The sequence below is a fragment of the Leptinotarsa decemlineata genome, unplaced genomic scaffold, assembly GCF_025532065.1.
Source record: "Leptinotarsa decemlineata unplaced genomic scaffold, Ldec_3_MD MMD2_tig00002082_RagTag_RagTag, whole genome shotgun sequence".
Lineage (NCBI taxonomy): Eukaryota > Metazoa > Arthropoda > Insecta > Coleoptera > Chrysomelidae > Leptinotarsa > Leptinotarsa decemlineata.
The window spans coordinates 1150894-1169339 of NW_027412573.1; the positions used below are offsets into that span (position 1 = coordinate 1150894).

The 18446-nt window shown below is 38.0% G+C and overlaps 2 protein-coding genes across 2 annotated transcripts in view; one reads left to right on the top strand and one right to left on the bottom strand.

The window, feature by feature from the left end:
* Spred (Sprouty-related protein with EVH-1 domain) overlaps positions 1 to 18446 on the bottom strand; it is a 76948-nt gene that overhangs the window by 14313 nt on the left and 44189 nt on the right. The window lies entirely within an intron of this gene.
* LOC111515377 (uncharacterized) lies at positions 853 to 18379 on the top strand. Its single transcript, XM_074176702.1, has 7 exons — positions 853 to 1154; positions 2654 to 2837; positions 9814 to 10056; positions 10257 to 10259; positions 14018 to 14175; positions 15601 to 15907; positions 18061 to 18379. Exons 1-7 carry the CDS (start codon positions 933 to 935, stop codon positions 18303 to 18305), a joined length of 1362 nt encoding a protein of 453 aa, XP_074032803.1. The 5' UTR covers positions 853 to 932; the 3' UTR covers positions 18306 to 18379.

The window sequence follows — 18446 nt, forward strand, 5'->3', positions numbered from 1 at the left end:
ATTTATCACCATCTAACATAATAATCATATCCAAATTCCTATTTGCATCCAACGTAAAGCTGTAGTGACCCAGACAGACCTAATACTTGTGCGCATGCAGTGCTTCGCCAGTCATGACCTGATAGTAGTGCCCATACACGTAAACGTAGTGTATCACCTCATAGTTGTGCTTATACTCTAGTGCAGTTGGACATTGCTTGTTGATTGACTTCAAATTATAGTTAGTTGAACTTTGTTTTAGCGTAAATCCAGGTAGGATTTGGGTCCGACTCAGACCCACTGCAATGTGGGTTCCACATGTAAGTAGCAACATGATTCTGGAACTCCTGGCTGGACAGCCCTGGCAGCTGAAGCCATTGATGGAAAAAGAAGAAGATAAGCTTCGTTCGGCGGCGCAGGAGTCATACTCGAGGAATTGCTGCCACCCTAAGTTTTCTCATTCACTTTTTTCTTATATAAGATCAGATTATCGAGGGACTTCACTTATTTCACGTTTTAAATTTCGTACTTTTGTGTTCAGATTTCTTCACAAGGAAATTTGAATTCTGCTGTTTTAAAATGTTTGAAACCCAATATCATTTCACCGACACTACCCCCGAATGTTTCCACGAATATTCCACCCCTCCTCAACTAATCTCCCTGTAAATATTCCACTTCGGTATATCCCACCAAATTTCTCACCGATGAATCAACGCCGTCCCAGACTGGGCCATCAGAAATGACTAAAAACAACTTCCAAATCAGAATTCCGCAACCTGTTCACCATTAAAAATCGACTTTGAACAACACCCAAGGCGGAATGACTGGCAAAACCGACCCAATGATATCTCCATAAAAACCAGTTAGCTCTGCCATCAAGGTTCAGTTGTTCCGGTGAGACAAGCGAAAGCGTACCTAACCGCGCGTCAATCGTTCCGCGGCTTACTTTGAAAATGACACCGAAATTATACTCCGCCGACCTGAGTCCCGCCGTTAGGGCTAGTTTGTTGGCCATCAGAGCCCTTGGAGTGGACGTGGAGCTGGTGCCCGTGAATCTGATGGAGCAGGACCACATGAAGCCGGAGTATTTGAAGATGAACCCCTTTCATACGGTCCCCACGCTGGAAGATGGGGATTTCGCTATTTGGGATAGCGCGGCGATAAATATTTATCTGGTAGGTTGGTGTTTCATTCAATTCTGGTGAGGTGTATTTTTATATTGATAATCTAGTTGTTTGGTGTGCGGAGATGCTCAGCCGCCCACCAAACAATCTATTGATAAACGAATGTCATTTTGATTGAAAGCGGTATATTTTTAAGGAGAAATTAGCTCGTGGGCGTTTCACTTTGTACAAACAATACCAAGAAAAAAATCAATTAGGTTCAAAATGATCTCTTTACAAAGTTTTGCACATTTGAATGCGCAAAATTCCAACTGGGGATCGCCCTGGAGATAAAAGGGGCGCATTTACAAATGAAAATTACCTTTTTATCACTGTTTCTCAGTACCACTATATTTTCAGAGGGTAAAATTTTGTATGTAGGTTCGTTTTATGTTGTAGGCGTGCAAAAAGAAAGGATTTTCTAATATTCCAACTGAGAATCCCCCTGGGGATAAAAGGGGCGCATTTACAAATGAAAATTACCTTTTTATAACTGTTTCTCAGTATCACTATATTTTCAGGGGGTGAAATTTTGTTTGTAGGTTCGTTTTATGTTTTAGGTGTGCAAAAAGAAATGATTTTCAAATATTCCAACTGAGAATCCCCCTGGGGATAAAAGGGGCGCATTTAAAAATGAAAATTACCTTTTTATCACTGATTCTCAGTACAATTAGATTTTCGGAGGGTGAAATTTTGTATGTAGGTTTGTTTTATGTTGAAGGTGTGCAAAAAGAAAGGAATTTCAAAATTTCCAACTGAGAATCCCCCTGAGGATAAAAGGGGCGCATTTAAAAATGAAAATTACCTTTTTATCACTGTTTCTCAGTACAATTAGATTTTCGGAGGGTGAAATTTTGTATGTAGGTTCGTTTTATGTTGTAGACGTGCAAAAAGCAAGGATTTTCTAATATTCCAACTGGGGATCGCCCTGGGGATAAAAGGGGCGCATTTACATATGAAAATTACCATTTTATCACTGTTTCTTAGTACCACTATATTTTCGGAGGGTGAAATTTTGTTTCTAGGTTCGTTTTATGTTTTAGGAGTGCAAAAAAAAATTATTTTCAAATATTTCAACTGAGGCTCTCCACTGGGGTTGAAAGGGGCGCATTTACATATGAAAATTACCTTTTTATCACTGTTTCTCAGTCCCACTATATTTTCGAAGACTGAAATTTCGACTGTAGGTTCGGTTTATGTCGTAGATGTGCAATAAAAAAAGATTTTTGAATATTCCAACTGGGGAGCCAGCCGCTGGGAAAAAGGCGAGTTTATGAAACAAAGTTACCTTTTCATCATCATCTCTCCATGTCCATGAATTTCTCGTGGGTGAATTATTATTTAGAATCGGCATTGCACCCTTGCGAAGCCTGGGAGGGTCGCTAGTATTTATATATTCGCCACCGAAATCACCAGATTTGATGCCTTTGGACTTTTATGAAGTTAATCAAAACGAAAAGTGTTGCGATTCTGTAATTTGTGCATTAAATCCTTTCTCATTTGTTTTCCAGACGGAAAAATACGGCAAGGACGACTCCCTGTACCCCTCCAACCCGGAAGCCAGAGCTGTGGTGAATCAGCGGCTGTTTTTCAATTCAGGCATTCTGTTTCCGCGCATGGGAGCCATCGTGGCCTCGCTGTTGAGAGAAGGCGCGAAAACAGTGAGCAAAGACAAGGCTGATTCGCTAACGCAAGGTCAGTCCGTCATTAATTTCGTTTGGTATTTATAGTCCGGGCAAACAGGGTCCGGAGTTTATTAGCTGATCACCGTAACGTTTCTATCACGCTTTTATTAGCTTCATCTGATGTATGTATGTTTGTTTGTTTGATCTATTCGCGGACAGATGGTGCTGTACGCAACCTCCTTGATATAATTCGAACTCACTTTACATGTATTTATCCATTTGAAAAAAGTATTCATTTAATTAACACAAACTTCACGGCCAAAATCATAAGCCGTGAAGAGTGAAAGACCATTAGTCATCCCGAAAAGATGTTTGGAAAAAACACCTGGGATACAGATGGATCGAAGACCAAACATGGAACGGGAGCTGGAATATACCGAGCGGATAAAAATCTAAACTACAGCTATCCGCTAATTGGCGTGAAGTTATCCACAGATTTCTGGCCACACATGCCGACGTAGAGGAAAATAAAAATCTGTGGTTGGGATACAAAATTATTAGCACCCGTACTAATATCTGTGGCTGGAAATACCTATTCACTATAGGTTGAACGTGAAATTATTGAGACTATTTGGTGTTTAACATTTTTATAGAGTCTTGAGTAGATTGAGGCGTTGATAATCCTTTTCTCATCAACAATACAGATTAAGGGAAAAATAAAATTGAAAATATTAGACTTACTTTCCAATACCCCATATAGAAATGATATCCGATGATGTGCGTCCATCAAAATCACACAACTTCCATAGTTTCTTGAGTAGATTAACTTGGTGATGACAGTTTTCTTGTCATCTAAACAGATTTCGAAAAAGAAACTGTTGAAACAATCAGACTCATTTTTTGAGATTCCTTGTATTCATGAAAATCACACAACTCTTATAGAATTTTGAATAGATCAACACAGTGAAAACTGTTTTTTTGTTACCCATACGGAATTCGAGCATAAAATTGTTGAAACGATCAGACTAACTTTTTCAACCCCTTGTAGAATTGAAACCAGATGATGTGCGTGCATAAAAATCGCATAAGTCTTATGGAATCTTGGGTAGATTGACGTAGTGATAACAATTTTCTTGTCACCCGAAGAGATTTCGAAAACAAAAATGTTGAAACAATCAGACTCATTTTTTGAGATTCCTTGTAGAATTTCCATACAAGTAAAAAAACTAGTAAATGTGAGAAATCATACCAAGTAGTCATTAACGTAACAATTAAAAACGAAAATACAATAATTAGTACTAAGAATATATTTAATGACCCTTTTTGGCGAAGGTAACGGTTTCAGTAATCTCCTGATGATGTTAACTTGCTTAGCGAAACACATCGACGCGACGGTCAATGCTTTTGTCATTATGTGTCAAAAGTGTTTTCATTACTCTCCAAATGTTGAAAGCGGACTGTAACTGTTTTTGTTTCTTAATTTTTTCGAAATATTTGTAAGAGAGACAAGTTTTGAGCCAAAAACCTTCCGCAGCCTCCGTTTTATTTTATAACGGGTTATTTTTTTAGAGGTATAGGATTTGAATTTTAAAACAACACAAAAAATTTGAAAAAATTGATGAAATCTTCATTGGATAGAACGATCAATGTAACTTAATGTTTGAAGATGACTTCATGCAAATTTTGTCGCTTTAGATGGCCCATGCGCAAGGTCCAATTTTGACACACTCTCTCTAACATATCGACCGGTATTTCACGTATAAATGCTTCAATATTGGCTTCTAGAGCGGCAGTGGTTGCTGGTTTATCTCTTAGACATGAGCCTTAACATGACCCCACAAGAAATAATCCATAGGCGTTAAATCACACGATCTAGGCCGCCAATTGATGGGCCTCAAACGTGAGATGAACTGTTCACCGAAGGCGGCTCTTAATTGGCCATCGTTTCGCGTGCCTTGTGGCATGTGGCACCGCCTTGTTGAAACCACATGTCAGGCATCTCCAATTCTTCCATTTTGGGCAACAAAAAGTCGTCAATCATCACACGGTAGCGCTCGCCATTCACAGTAACGTTTCGGCCATTGTCGTCTTTGAAGAAGGATGGCCCGATAATGCCACCGACCCATAATCCACACCAAACAGTGACTTTTTCGGGATGCATCGGTAGCTCTTGCAATGCTTGTGGCTGGGCTTCACTGCAAATGTGGCAATTTTGCTTGTTGAAGTATCCGTTCAACCAGAAATGAGCCTCGTTGCTGAACACAATTTTTCGATAAAAATGTGGATCTTCCTCCAACTTTTCCAGCGCCCATTCACCAAATGTTAGACGTTGTGGGAGGTCGTGTGGCTTCAATTCTTGCACCAGCTTTATCTTATAAGGTTTTACACCCAAATACTTCCGCAAAATTTTCCACGTAGTGGAGTAACAGAGGCCCAATTGCTGCGAACGGCGGCGAATCGACATTTCACGGTCATCACGAACACTGGCGGATACAGCCGCAATATTTTCTTCGGTCCTCAGTCTACGTATGCGTGTTGGTGGTTTAATGTCCAATAATGAAAACTGGTTCGAAATTTAGTCACAAGCTTCCGAATAGCTCCCTCAGTAGGCTGACGAAACTGCCCATAAATCGGAAGAAATGCACGATGCACTTTCTTCACCGAGAATGAATTTTGATAATGAAATTCAATAATTTGCAAGCGTTGTTCATTCGTAGGTCGATTCATGGTTAAATTATAGACCAAACTGAACAAGTTTGACATTGACACAAGACACGATTCACGCGTGATCTGTCAAAAACAGTGTTGCCAAAAAATACCAGCAAAAACACTCATTATAAGTTGAACAGCGTTGCTGATTTTCCTTAGACCCACTTATAAAAATACTACTGCCCTTTATTACAGATATAGCCGAATTTAGAAAATAATTTTCATTCTAAAATATGTTTCGTTTTCGTGTTTTTATATCACAGAGGTTCCTCTCGCAGACATCTCTGTTAGAATATTGATACATGGGATGTTTCTACCCCACTTGGGGCTCTGTTCACGATATGGGGCTGTTGAAATTATTCAAGTCCTAGACACTTTGCTGTTGGGGTCGGATCTTTCCTGCACTGATGGGAGGTAACACATCGAAACCAGTCTGAAGATGATCTCAGCATGGTTCTGCTGCGTGGTATTAGCCAGGGAAGTAGTTGTTTTCCAACAGGCATTAACAGAACCTACGTTGTAGCTAGTTGGGAGAGACGAATGGTCCGAGATTTCATTTCGAAATATTTATTTTCTTGTATTTAAATTTGTACAAGGTTTCCCGGACTATATAAATAAATCACCTGTTGAGTAACCTTACCGCGGCTATTATATTTCAATTATACGAGGACGTACTTGAATTTGAAACTGATTACCGCCTGTTACTAGTTTTTTCTATCGAATAATAATTGCAAAACCAAAACGATCAGAAGTCAGAACAGGAAAAGAGAACGAGAAATTCTAGCTTATAATGAGTGCAATTAAAAAACGTGTCTACTGACACACTATTATTCAGTATAATCATTGCATAGTTTTATATTCGTAAAAACTGGGTTAAACTGTAAGACTGCAATACCTTTTTGACAACTTTATTCGAAAATATTTACCAACTGAACTGCGTAAAAATATCAACAACGCTTTTGTCACTACAAGTCTCCTTCGATCCCCGACTTATAAAATAATATCTTCGTTTCCAGGGCTGTTAACACATAGTTTCTAGAATTTGATAAAATCATTCAATAGATTTGCGATTTAGGTACATAAAAATTATATAATCGAGGTTATGCTATGTAGTAAGTCATTTGGAGAGGGCGCTTTGAGTTGGTATAGTTGACTTTCGAAAAGCTTTCAACTGAAATCAAATGGTAATAAATCAGGTGACTCTGCTGGCCATTCAGCTGTTACTGTTCGTACAAGTCATTAACGAAATATTGACACACTGACTTATGTATTCAATTAAATTGTCACCTACTAATAAAGGACCTACCGTCAGAAGTGACAGCTCAAGCAGTTCATCTCTGAGGATCTTTTGAGGAAAATTAGACCTGATATTGCCACATTCACAGCTTTTGTTTCTCACCAGTGATTGAACTTCTGGTGTTCACATAAGCATAGCGCTGCATATAAATATCATTTTTCAAACAGCCTACAGATGATAGTCAAGAGGAATCAAGTCAGAGACCACCAAATAGGGTCACGTCCTCCTACCTATTTCTGAATGAACAAGTCACCAAAAGCTGACAAATCTCTGAGGTGTGGGTGTCCCATTCGGCTGAAAAAACTGCTGTATTTCTTGATATAGAAGGAGCATAAAACTGTGTTAATCCCCTTCACCACGATCTAACGCCACTTTTCTTCAATGGTGAGGTCATTCTATTTGGAACGGAAATAAAATATATTGGCATTATCCTTGATAAAAGACTCGCCTGGAACGCCCACTTGGAAAAAGTTTTACACAAAGCCAGACTGTCTCTATGGACATGTCGAAGGATTTGTGGTAAATCTTGGGGTTTAGGTCCCAAACAAATCCATTGGATAATGTGCTGATTGTTAGACCAATGATCACTTATGGTGCAATTGCCTGATGGCCGAAAGCTTCACAGAAAACGGCCCAAGCGAAGCACTCTGACTTACAGAGACAGGCTTGTCTGGCAATTAGTGGTGCCATCCGTACCACACCTTCAGCGGCCATGGAAAGAGGCTAGATGGACTGCATACAGATTTGTGTACATTGCCAATTGCACAAATCAATTTAATGCATAGGAAATATTAAGAGCAGATAGTTATTGGTTCACAGATGGACCAAAAACAAATTCCGGTTCTGTGATCACTGTGACCAAGTGATCGAGGTGTTAAAATAACAATCATCTTCAAGAGGAAGACCAAGTTTGATCTTCCTCTTGATCACTTGGTGATCGAAACACGTGCCGAGCTGTTAAAATAACGGTTTGGTGATCAAGAGAAAGATCAAACTTGATCTTCCTCTTAAAGATGTCAAGGTGTGAAAATAACGATCATCTTCAAAAGCAAGGTTAGGTTTGATCTTCCTCTTGATCACCAAACCGTTATTTTAACACCTCGACACGTGTTTCGATGTTAAAATAACGATCACCTTCAAGAGGAAGATCAAGTTTGATCTTCCTCTTGATCACTTGGTGATCGAAACACGTGCCGAGCTGTTAAAATAACGGTTTGGTGATCAAGAGGAAGATCAAACTTGATCTTCCTCTTAAAGATGTCAAGGTGTGAAAATAACGATCATCTTCAAAAGCAAGGTTAGGTTTGATCTTCCTCTTGATCACCAAACCGTTATTTTAACACCTCGACACGTGTTTCGATGTTAAAATAACGATCACCTTCAAGAGGAAGATCAAGTTTGATCTTCCTCTTGATCACTTGGTGATCGAAACACGTGCCGAGCTGTTAAAATAACGGTTTGGTGATCAAGAGAAAGATCAAACTTGATCTTCCTCTTAAAGATGTCAAGGTGTGAAAATAACGATCATCTTCAAAAGCAAGGTTAGGTTTGATCTTCCTCTTGATCACCAAACCGTTATTTTAACACCTCGACACGTGTTTCGATGTTAAAATAACGATCACCTTCAAGAGGAAGATCAAGTTTGATCTTCCTCTTGATCACTTGGTGATCGAAACACGTGCCGAGCTGTTAAAATAACGGTTTGGTGATCAAGAAAAAGATCAAACTTGATCTTCCTCTTAAAGATGTCAAGGTGTGAAAATAACGATCATCTTCAAAAGCAAGGTTAGGTTTGATCTTCCTCTTGATCACCAAACCGTTATTTTAACACCTCGACACGTGTTTCGATGTTAAAATAACGATCACCTTCAAGAGGAAGATCAAGTTTGATCTTCCTCTTGATCACTTGGTGATCGAAACACGTGCCGAGCTGTTAAAATAACGGTTTGGTGATCAAGAGAAAGATCAAACTTGATCTTCCTCTTAAAGATGTCAAGGTGTGAAAATAACGATCATCTTCAAAAGCAAGGTTAGGTTTGATCTTCCTCTTGATCACCAAACCGTTATTTTAACACCTCGACACGTGTTTCGATGTTAAAATAACGATCACCTTCAAGAGGAAGACCAAGTTTGATCTTCCTCTTGATCACTTGGTGATCGAAACACGTGCCGAGCTGTTAAAATAACGGTTTGGTGATCAAGAGAAAGATCAAACTTGATCTTCCTCTTAAAGATGTCAAGGTGTGAAAATAACGATCATCTTCAAAAGCAAGGTTAGGTTTGATCTTCCTCTTGATCACCAAACCGTTATTTTAACACCTCGACACGTGTTTCGATGTTAAAATAACGATCACCTTCAAGAGGAAGATCAAGTTTGATCTTCCTCTTGATCACCAAACCGTTAGTTCAACACCTCGACACGTGTTTCGATGTTAAAATAACAATCATCTTCAAGAGGAAGATCAAGTTTGATCTTCCTCTTGATCACTTGGTGATCGAAACACGTGCCGAGGTGTTAAAATAACGGTTTGGTGATCAAGAGGGAGATCAAACTTGATCTTCCTCTTGAAGATTGTCGCGATGTTGAAATAACGATCATCTTCAAAAGCAAGGTCAAGTTTGATTTTGTGAAAGACCACTCACCATACAAACTAATCGGCTTCGTTAAGAAGCTGGGTTTATTTGTCTGAGTGTGAAGAGGTGTGAGCCACAATAAACCCTTGCGGGTTGCGGTGGAGGGTTGAATAGACCCACTCACTTTACACCTAACCTAACCTACTTATAAGATCAAGTTCAACAGAGAAATTATCATGAACTCTACCATCTGTCTTGTACTTTAATGAACAAAGAGGGAACAACTCTTGATTCAACTCATTCAATACTAAACCTTGGTATCAAAAAGTACCTAGGAACGGGCGTCTTGGATATATGAAAAACGGATTTTCTCTTGACCTAACCGGACCCAACTATTCTGGAATGATGTAAACGAAACATATTCATCTTCAAAACGAACTATTCACCACCGACCTTTATTTTTCAGGTTACACGTTATTGGAAACCCTTCTCGAGAGATCGACGTACGTGGCTGGAGAAAAACTGTCTCTGGCAGACTTGAGCATCATCGCCACTATCAGCTCTGCCAACGTACTGGTTCCTATCGCCTCCAATAGGTTCCCCAAAACTACAGAATGGATATCTAAAATGCAGGCGCTTCCCTACTATGAAGAAGCCAACCAAACCGGATTGAACAAGTTCATCGGCATGGTGAAGAGCAAACTGGCCTAGGTTGGCGTGTTTGCTTTGCAGTTTTTCCATATTTTGGCTCAAAATTGCAAGAAAATATGTCCCAGAGAATCAAAGAGTTTAGGATGTAAGGGATTCTATATTATTTTGAATGTTTTATACTTAATAATGATATTTAGTAGAATGCCTTTGTAATTCCTCTCGTGGGGAAAGCATAATTTGGTTTTCTGCTATCAACAGCTGGTATGTTGTACCTGTAGTAGTATTATTATCTTAGATAGTGTAGATATAAGATTCTTCATTTTCCTCTGCATTGTTTTTTGTAAGTACACTTAAGACCGTCATAACAACAATCTTCATTGTGAATTTTATTAAATAAAGGATATAAGAATATCGCATACTTAAATTGAAAGGGGTTTCTTTATCGGAGAGATCAATTTTTGGAGATGAAGTTTTGGGTGACTCCTCTTCAACTTCATATATAAAAATTTTGGATTTTTTCAAAGGAAAGAAGCAATCAATTTCAATTGCTTCCTTCTTTTCTTTGGGAGATTCCTTTCCGATTGACCAAGTCGAAACTGGCACCTGATTGGAACAGCCTGCTGACAATACTAATAATAATGATAATGATTGGACTTTGGTTCATTATTCAATGGCCAAAGAATTTCTTTTTTTGAACACTGGCACTACAATTATCAGTTCTTAGGAAAAAACCCTTTGGCTAACTAATTGATTATCTAATTCACACATGCGATGCACTGTTTGGAACCTTTGTTGTAGTAATGAATATTACTGGAGTTCTTTCCCAACACCAAACCGTTATTTTAACCCCTCGACACGTGTTTCGATCACCAAGTGATCAAGAGGAAGATCAAACTTGATCTTCCTCTTGATCAAACTTGATCTTCCTCTTGAAGATGTTGAGGTGCTAAAATAACGATCATCTTCAAGAGGAAGGTCAAGTTTGATATTCCTCTTGATCACCAAACTGTTATTTTAACACCTCAACACATGTTTAAATCACCAAGTGATCAAGAGGAAGATCAAACTTGATCTTCCTCTTAAAGATGTCAAGGTGTGAAAATAACGATCATCTTCAAAAGCAAGGTCAAGTTTGAGTTTTCTCTTGATCACCAAACCGTTATTTTAACACCTCGACACGTGTTTCGATCACCAAGTGATCGAGGTGTTAAAATAACGATCATCTTCAAGAGGAAGATCAAACTTGATCTTCACACATATTGCTACAGACATTTTTTAACTTCTGCAAAAATAATTCTCCCTGAATACGTTTACAGAAAAATGATAACGAAAATATCCTGATAATACACCTCAGATATGTAGGCCATGTAGACATTAATTTGTTATCTACTTTGTAAATAATATCTGTTACATGTTATAGGTATGTCATTGACTAGAATGATGTTATTATTATCATAAGCTTCAAAGTGATGTGACAATTGAGAGATTTCGGTTTTATTGTGGTTGATGCTATCTTCACTGTTATAGACAAAGGAAAAGCAAGCAAAATATTCGTAACAATATAGAAAACGTTTTATATACTATCCACATTGACGATGAAAAATAGATTTGAGATTAGTATTCTGAAGGATTCTTGAAGAAAAAATGCCTATACCATTCATCACATATTATCTTATAAGTAGGATGATTCTGCTAAGTTTGAAGTTCAATGAGTTTTATTATCAGTTCGAATCCATGCAATAATTCAAGAGGGTCATAAAATTATCGAATTGTAATAAACTCAGAAAATAAGCTGAATCTGAAGTAGAAAAACATAATAATGACATCACTTATATGGTTGCGATCATTAAATAAGAAATGATATGGCAATAAATATGTTTTTTTGAATTTGGCTTTCGCAATGACGTTCTGAAAGAAAATTTCAAGAAATGAGACTTGTTTTGTTACCAATATTAACCCGGAATGGTGAGTTTGAAAAAACATGCAAAACACGAGTATTCATCGACATTTTCTGCCGGCACGTTAAATGTTTGTTTCCAAATGAAAATTATTTTTGAACCCCCCGTACAATCGAAGTTGATGGCCGACCGGATGCCACTGTTGAATTGGTATCAATGCCTACATAATTCAAAAACTGAAGTAAGATCGAATTAAATACAATAAAATTTCTCAGACAATACAAACGTTTTTATTTTTTGACTAAAAAACGACATTTAGTAAGAAAAAACTCAGAGGAACTTTTTTATCCCAAATTGAAATAGAAGTTAAAAAATGGATTTTATTTGGGAAAAATCCATAGGCATACAATTTTTCCTTAAAAAATATCTTAATATCGAAAAATATCGACCCTTATGCATAGGGTCTCAAAGACAAATAGTAGAAACTCAACTTATTTAATTTTTTTAAATTTTCGTACACTCTACAGACAATCTGTTTTTCTTCTAACATAAACTTCCGCTTTCTCTGTACATTACTTGGACCTGCTACGGCATCCATCTTTATACTATAATATTAGTCATATTATTCAGCTATTTGTCAGTTGTTTTCTTACCTCAAAAACTATTTTAAAGTTCATGTATTTTGAAAAACACTTCAATGTGAGAGTTTCACCAGAACAGATTAACAAATCCGCAACACGTGTTTCGCTACACAGTAGCTTTTTCAAGCGTGTTCACTAACAAACTGAATTCTACATACATTGTGGTTTATATATACTTTTTGAAAAATTACTATCTATCTAGAAACTAATAATATTCTAGGAACTAATTAATGACAGTTACACCTGAGTTTAACGAACATTTATACCTGAGTTCAATGACTAGGTCAACTAATTATCTCACAATAAAGTGTGAATGTGATGAAAATCTATGATAATGTATTTTGAAAAACAAGTATCGGCCAACTCTATCTAATATTTTAAAGTTAATAAATATAACAGTCTATTTAATAAGTATAATAAAATATATTTAATAAATACAAAACAAAGTTACCTTCACAAGAAACAGAATACACTACGCCTATGCAGATAAGGACGCTTGATAATGAAGAAACCGAATGACTAGTTATGGCATTTTAAGGACGCAAATATAATAGACCTGCGAAGTGTTGATCAGTTTACCGATGTTTCAAAGTATATAACAAACTGGTCCACCTATTCGCTCGTACATCCTATCGATATGCAGAAGCTATCTTGTCACGGGGGGCAAATTTTATGGAATCATCTTACTTTTCATTTATTTACAATGGCGATGCATATATAATAAAAATGACCCCGGTAAGAATTTAGTTCTAACATTTAACATTGTTGCCGTTAGCTCTCAGTTCAATTTGTATATGAGTTATCTTCAATTGAAAATTGTTATAGTATAGTAGAATCGCCTTTTTTGTGGCTGCTGTTGCAATTGAACCATCCGCTTGTGTTAGTGGTGGTATTTTGTAAAGTTGGGTTTTCGGCACTGTAATTTTTGCATCACCGCCGGTAGGCGAGATTTTTGAAAGCGACAGCTTGCCCGCAATCTTTGTTGAACCAAGGTTTGCCGTTAAAAGGTCGTTTTATTGAAAAAGGAATATATGCATCCATGGATGATAGAATAACTTCCGTGACTTCGAAAGCACAAGCACAAAAGCACATCTAGCCAGGGGTTGTTTCGGAAATGGTCTTGAAGATCCACCCACTCAGCAGATCTGTAATGCCGAACGTTGCGCGGCTTAGACTGTTCCCCAACATTCATTTCAAAGGGTTCCAGAAACTCAATTTTTTTCTCAAAACCTCAACACTTCGTATTTTCACAATGGAACATTTTTGGACTATAGTTTATACAGTACCATAATTTTTTAATACAGATTTACACATTTCCATGTTTGCATCGAGGAACACCCTGTATAAATGAAATAAAGTCGATAATCATTATTAAATTCTCCAAACAATTACTGCGTAAGCACCTAAAAAAAAACAAAAGTGATAAGGCGACGGTTAACAATCGCAGACTCTGAACTCATTTCGTCGAAAAAAAGATAAGGAATTATTGAATTATTCGTGATAGCAGCCGAAAACGATGTCATTAGATCAGTTCACGCCAAAATGCCGCTCACTCTGCATGGATACAACCTGAGCCCCCCAGTGAGAGCCACCCTTCTCACCTTAAAAGCTTTGGGGCTGGAATACAACCACATACCGGTGAGTGACATAATTTTTGAATGATAATGATCCAAAAAAGTTGGTCTTTTTATTGGTGCCCGAGGAACAATTTCAATTTTTTTCATTTTGCCAAACAGTTCTAAATTTCAATGTAAACTGTAAAATGTATCGGTCTTAAAACCTTTTTGTTGCCTTCCGGGGATTTTGCAGTCAACACCTTTGTCATTCAGTGTTTGTTTTACAAAAGCGAGCGAGTAGATACTTACGCAAGGTGGGAGTGCGTGAGTCATGCAGACCATTATTTTTGAGAGAAAAAATTATCACTGTTACTTGTATTGTCATACTTGAAACTGTTTGTCTGATTTACAAAAAACATAATATGGTTGGAACTCCGGAACATATAAATTACATAACCCGGCAAGTAACAGAAAATAAAATACATCTTCCTGTTCCAAAAATAAGCGAGACAAAGTATTCTTCAATTTATGAAAGTATAAAGCTGTATAATCACATACCTTAGGAAATTAGGAAGGAAAAATGCTATAAAAAGTTCAGAAATCTTGTTAAATATGTCCTTGCAACAAAAGCGTACTACAATGGAACTTTGCTGTGATTTAATATAGGTGTTTTTTGGTTGTTTATATTGACACCTATACTTTTAATTATACTTTATGCTGGAATAAATCTCATTTTATTGCCATGACATGTGAATTTATTTTCAAATTGTGTATATTTGTTATTTACAGTTTTTGAACGGGATTATACAAACTATTTTGTCTACAAACTTTGTTAAATTTAATTTTCTATTGTTAAATTTCATCTATTAGATATGTGAACTCAGTTTTGCTCACATTGTGTTTCTGGATATTTGTGTTTTTGAATTGTTTCTTTTCTTTTATTCTTTGAAGTGCTATATACAGTGTGTAACAACGAAAACTTAACAGAGCCGTTTTTGAATATAAAAAGTGAGATTTTTAAAAAAAGCTCGGACACGTCGATCTCTAATTAAAGGGGGACACCTTTCTGACTAATCAGATTTTTTTGTAGTACGCACCCCCTCGGAGGGATGCGTCCGACGACCCTTATTTAGATAGGGAAAGTAGGTCGAGTGGCACCTTGTTTTAAAGGTCTTTCGAATACCTTTACATCTCTAATAAAAGAAAATTCCATGTAGTCAATGGCTTCATTTAGAGCCTAGATGCTACTGGTAGGAAGTGGGGTTGGTTTAGGAGCTTTAGAAAAAGAGGGAGGTTATCCAGGAACTTCATTCCATTATTCAGATAAATTTCCGATAGTTTTTAATAATGTCCTCTGGGAAAATAGTGGGGTTACAATTCCTTGTCAAGATTTGTTATCTTACCCTATTTTTCTTTTCATAAAAAAAAATATACCAGAAACATAGCTGACAGCAACGGGTATCCTCCAAACTAATCATTTTCTATTGTTTCTCCCCCACCCTCTCAGGTCAGCCCAGCTGCGAAGCAACACCTCACCCCCGAATACCTGAAGCTGAACCCGCTGCACACCATTCCCACCCTGGAAGACGGCGACTTCGTCATCTACGACAGCCACGCCATCATCGCATACTTGGCAGACAAGTATGCAGACGGAGGCGCCCTCTATCCCAAGGACGTCGAAAAGAGGGCAATCATCAACCAAAGGATGTACTTCGACTGCGGGACGATGTTCCCGAAGTTCATCGAGGTCATCCGGGCGTTCTTTGCCGGGGCCAAGACGATCAGCAAGGACTTCATCGCTAGGATAACGGAGGGTGAGTTTTTTTGGAAAGTGGAGCCCTTAAAGACTTTTAATGAGCTCTTTGACCTGTTCAATACTCTAGACGCGCTAACTCCTCAAACCCTCGATTATATCTTATCAGAACCCCAGAATCCTGATGTGCTATATAGTACTGCTTTTGTTAGAGTTGTGCTATTGAGTCCTACATAAACCTCAACTCAATTGTGGAGTGAACCTCATATGGCAGTATGGAAATTAGTTGTACTATTGAGCCCTACATGAACCTCAACTCAATTGTGTAGTCCTTCTGTCTGCAAGTATGGAAATGAGTTGTACTATTGAGACCTACATATGATATGCTATTGAGCCCTACATAAACATAACTAAATTGTGAAGTGAACCTCATGTTTGTTAGTATGGAAGTGAGTCGTGCTACTGAGCACTACATATGTTGCGCTATTGAGCCCTACATAAACCTTAACTCAATTGTGGAGTGAACCTCATGTCTGGAAGTATGGAAATGAGTTGTACTATTGAGCCTCACATAAACCTCAAGGTAATTGTGGAATGAATATCCTGTCTAGAAGTATGGAAATGAGTTATACTATTGAGACCTACATATGATATACTATTGAGCCCTACATAAACATAACTAAATTATGAAGTGAACCTCATGTCTGTTAATATGGAAGTGAGTCGTGCTACTGAGCTCTACAGATGTTGTGCTATTGAGCCCTACATAATCCTCAACTCAATTGTGGAGTGAACCCCATGTCTGGAAGTATGGAAATGAGTTGTACTATTGAGACCTACATATATGCTATTTAGCCCTATATAAACATCAACTTAATTGTGAAGTGAACCTCATGTCTGGTAGTATGGAAGTGAGTCGTGTTTTGAACCCTACACATGTTGTGCTATTGATCCCTACATAAACATAAACTGAATGTTAGGAATCACACGTTAAAAGGTAATACCTCGTTAGTTTCTCAACTTCTGAGAGTTGTCGTTCGTATGGTGGCAACAGCTGATTAACGGAAAAACCGATTTTAAACAGTTTTTTTTTAAATTGTGGACCCCATATCTGGGAGTATGGAAGTGAGTTGTACTATTGGACCTCACATAAACCTCATCTTAATTGTGGAATGAACCTCAAGCCTGGTAGTATGGAAGTAAGTCGTGCTACTGAGGCTTAGACATGTTGTGCTATTTAGCCCTACATATGCTGTACTATTGAGCCCTATATTTAGAGGTGTGCTGTGCTATTGAGCACTATTTGTGCTATTGGACCTCACATAAACCTCATCTTAATTGTGGAATGAACCTCAAGCCTGGTAGTATGGAAGTAAGTCGTACTACTGAGCCTTACACATGTTGTGCTATTGAGCCCTACATATGCTGTACTATTGAGCCCTACATATGCTGTGCTATTGAGCTGTGATGTGCTATTGAGCACTATTTGTGCTAATAGGCCTCACATAAACCTCATCTTAATTGTGGAGTGAACCTCAAGTCTGGTAGTATGGAAGTAAGTCGTGCTACTGAGCCTTACACATGTTGTGCTATTGAGCTCCACATTTAGAGGTGTGATGTGCTATTGAGCACTACATAAACCTAAACTTAATTGTGGAGTGAACCTCATGACTGGTAGTATGGAAGCGAGTCGTGCTACTGAACCTTACACATGTTGTGCTATTGAGCCCTACATATGCTGTGCTATTGAGCCCCACATTTAGAGGTGTGCTGTGCACTACAATAGCACTACTTGTGCTATTGGACCTCACATAAACCTCAACTTAATTGTGGAGTGAACCTCAAGTATGGTAGTATGGAAGTAAGTCGTGCTATTGAGCCTTACACATGCCGTGCTATTGAACCCTACATATGCTGTGCTATTGAGCCCCACGTTTAGAGGTGTGCTGTGCTATTGAGCACTATATAAACCTCAACTCAGTTGTGGAGTGAACCCTATGTCTGGTAGCATGTAAATGTGTTGTACTATTGAGCCTCACATAAACTTCAACTCAACTGTGGGATATACCGCATGTCTGGAAGTATGGAAGAATGTTGTGCTTTTGCAAATCTGATATATATGATCGTATCCATAATTTTTTTTTATATTACTGGCACACATTCTGCTACGTCAGTAACCTCTGGTAATTCACAAATAGTTGATGATTTTTGCAGTGTACATCTTGCTGGAAACCCTCCTAGAAAACAGCACGTACGTCGCTGGAGAAGAGCTTTCCCTGGCAGACTTCAGTGTCGTCTCAACAGTGACTAGTATGAACACTGTCGTTCCTTTGGCGACTAACAGATACCCGAACATAATCAAGTGGATAGAGAGGTTGCAAGAGTTACCATATTACTTTGAAGGCAACCAAGAAGGCGTTGACAAGTTAGCGGCGGCCATTAAGAGTATGATGTCGTGAATGGCACTTGATTTGATAATAAAACTAGGGTAATGTTGAAGTATATAGTCGAATAAACGGGGTTCTTCTAGAAATGTCTATTTATTGTTATTGATATACCAGGGGCGTGCCAGAAGTACAAACATTACTTGATACAATGGT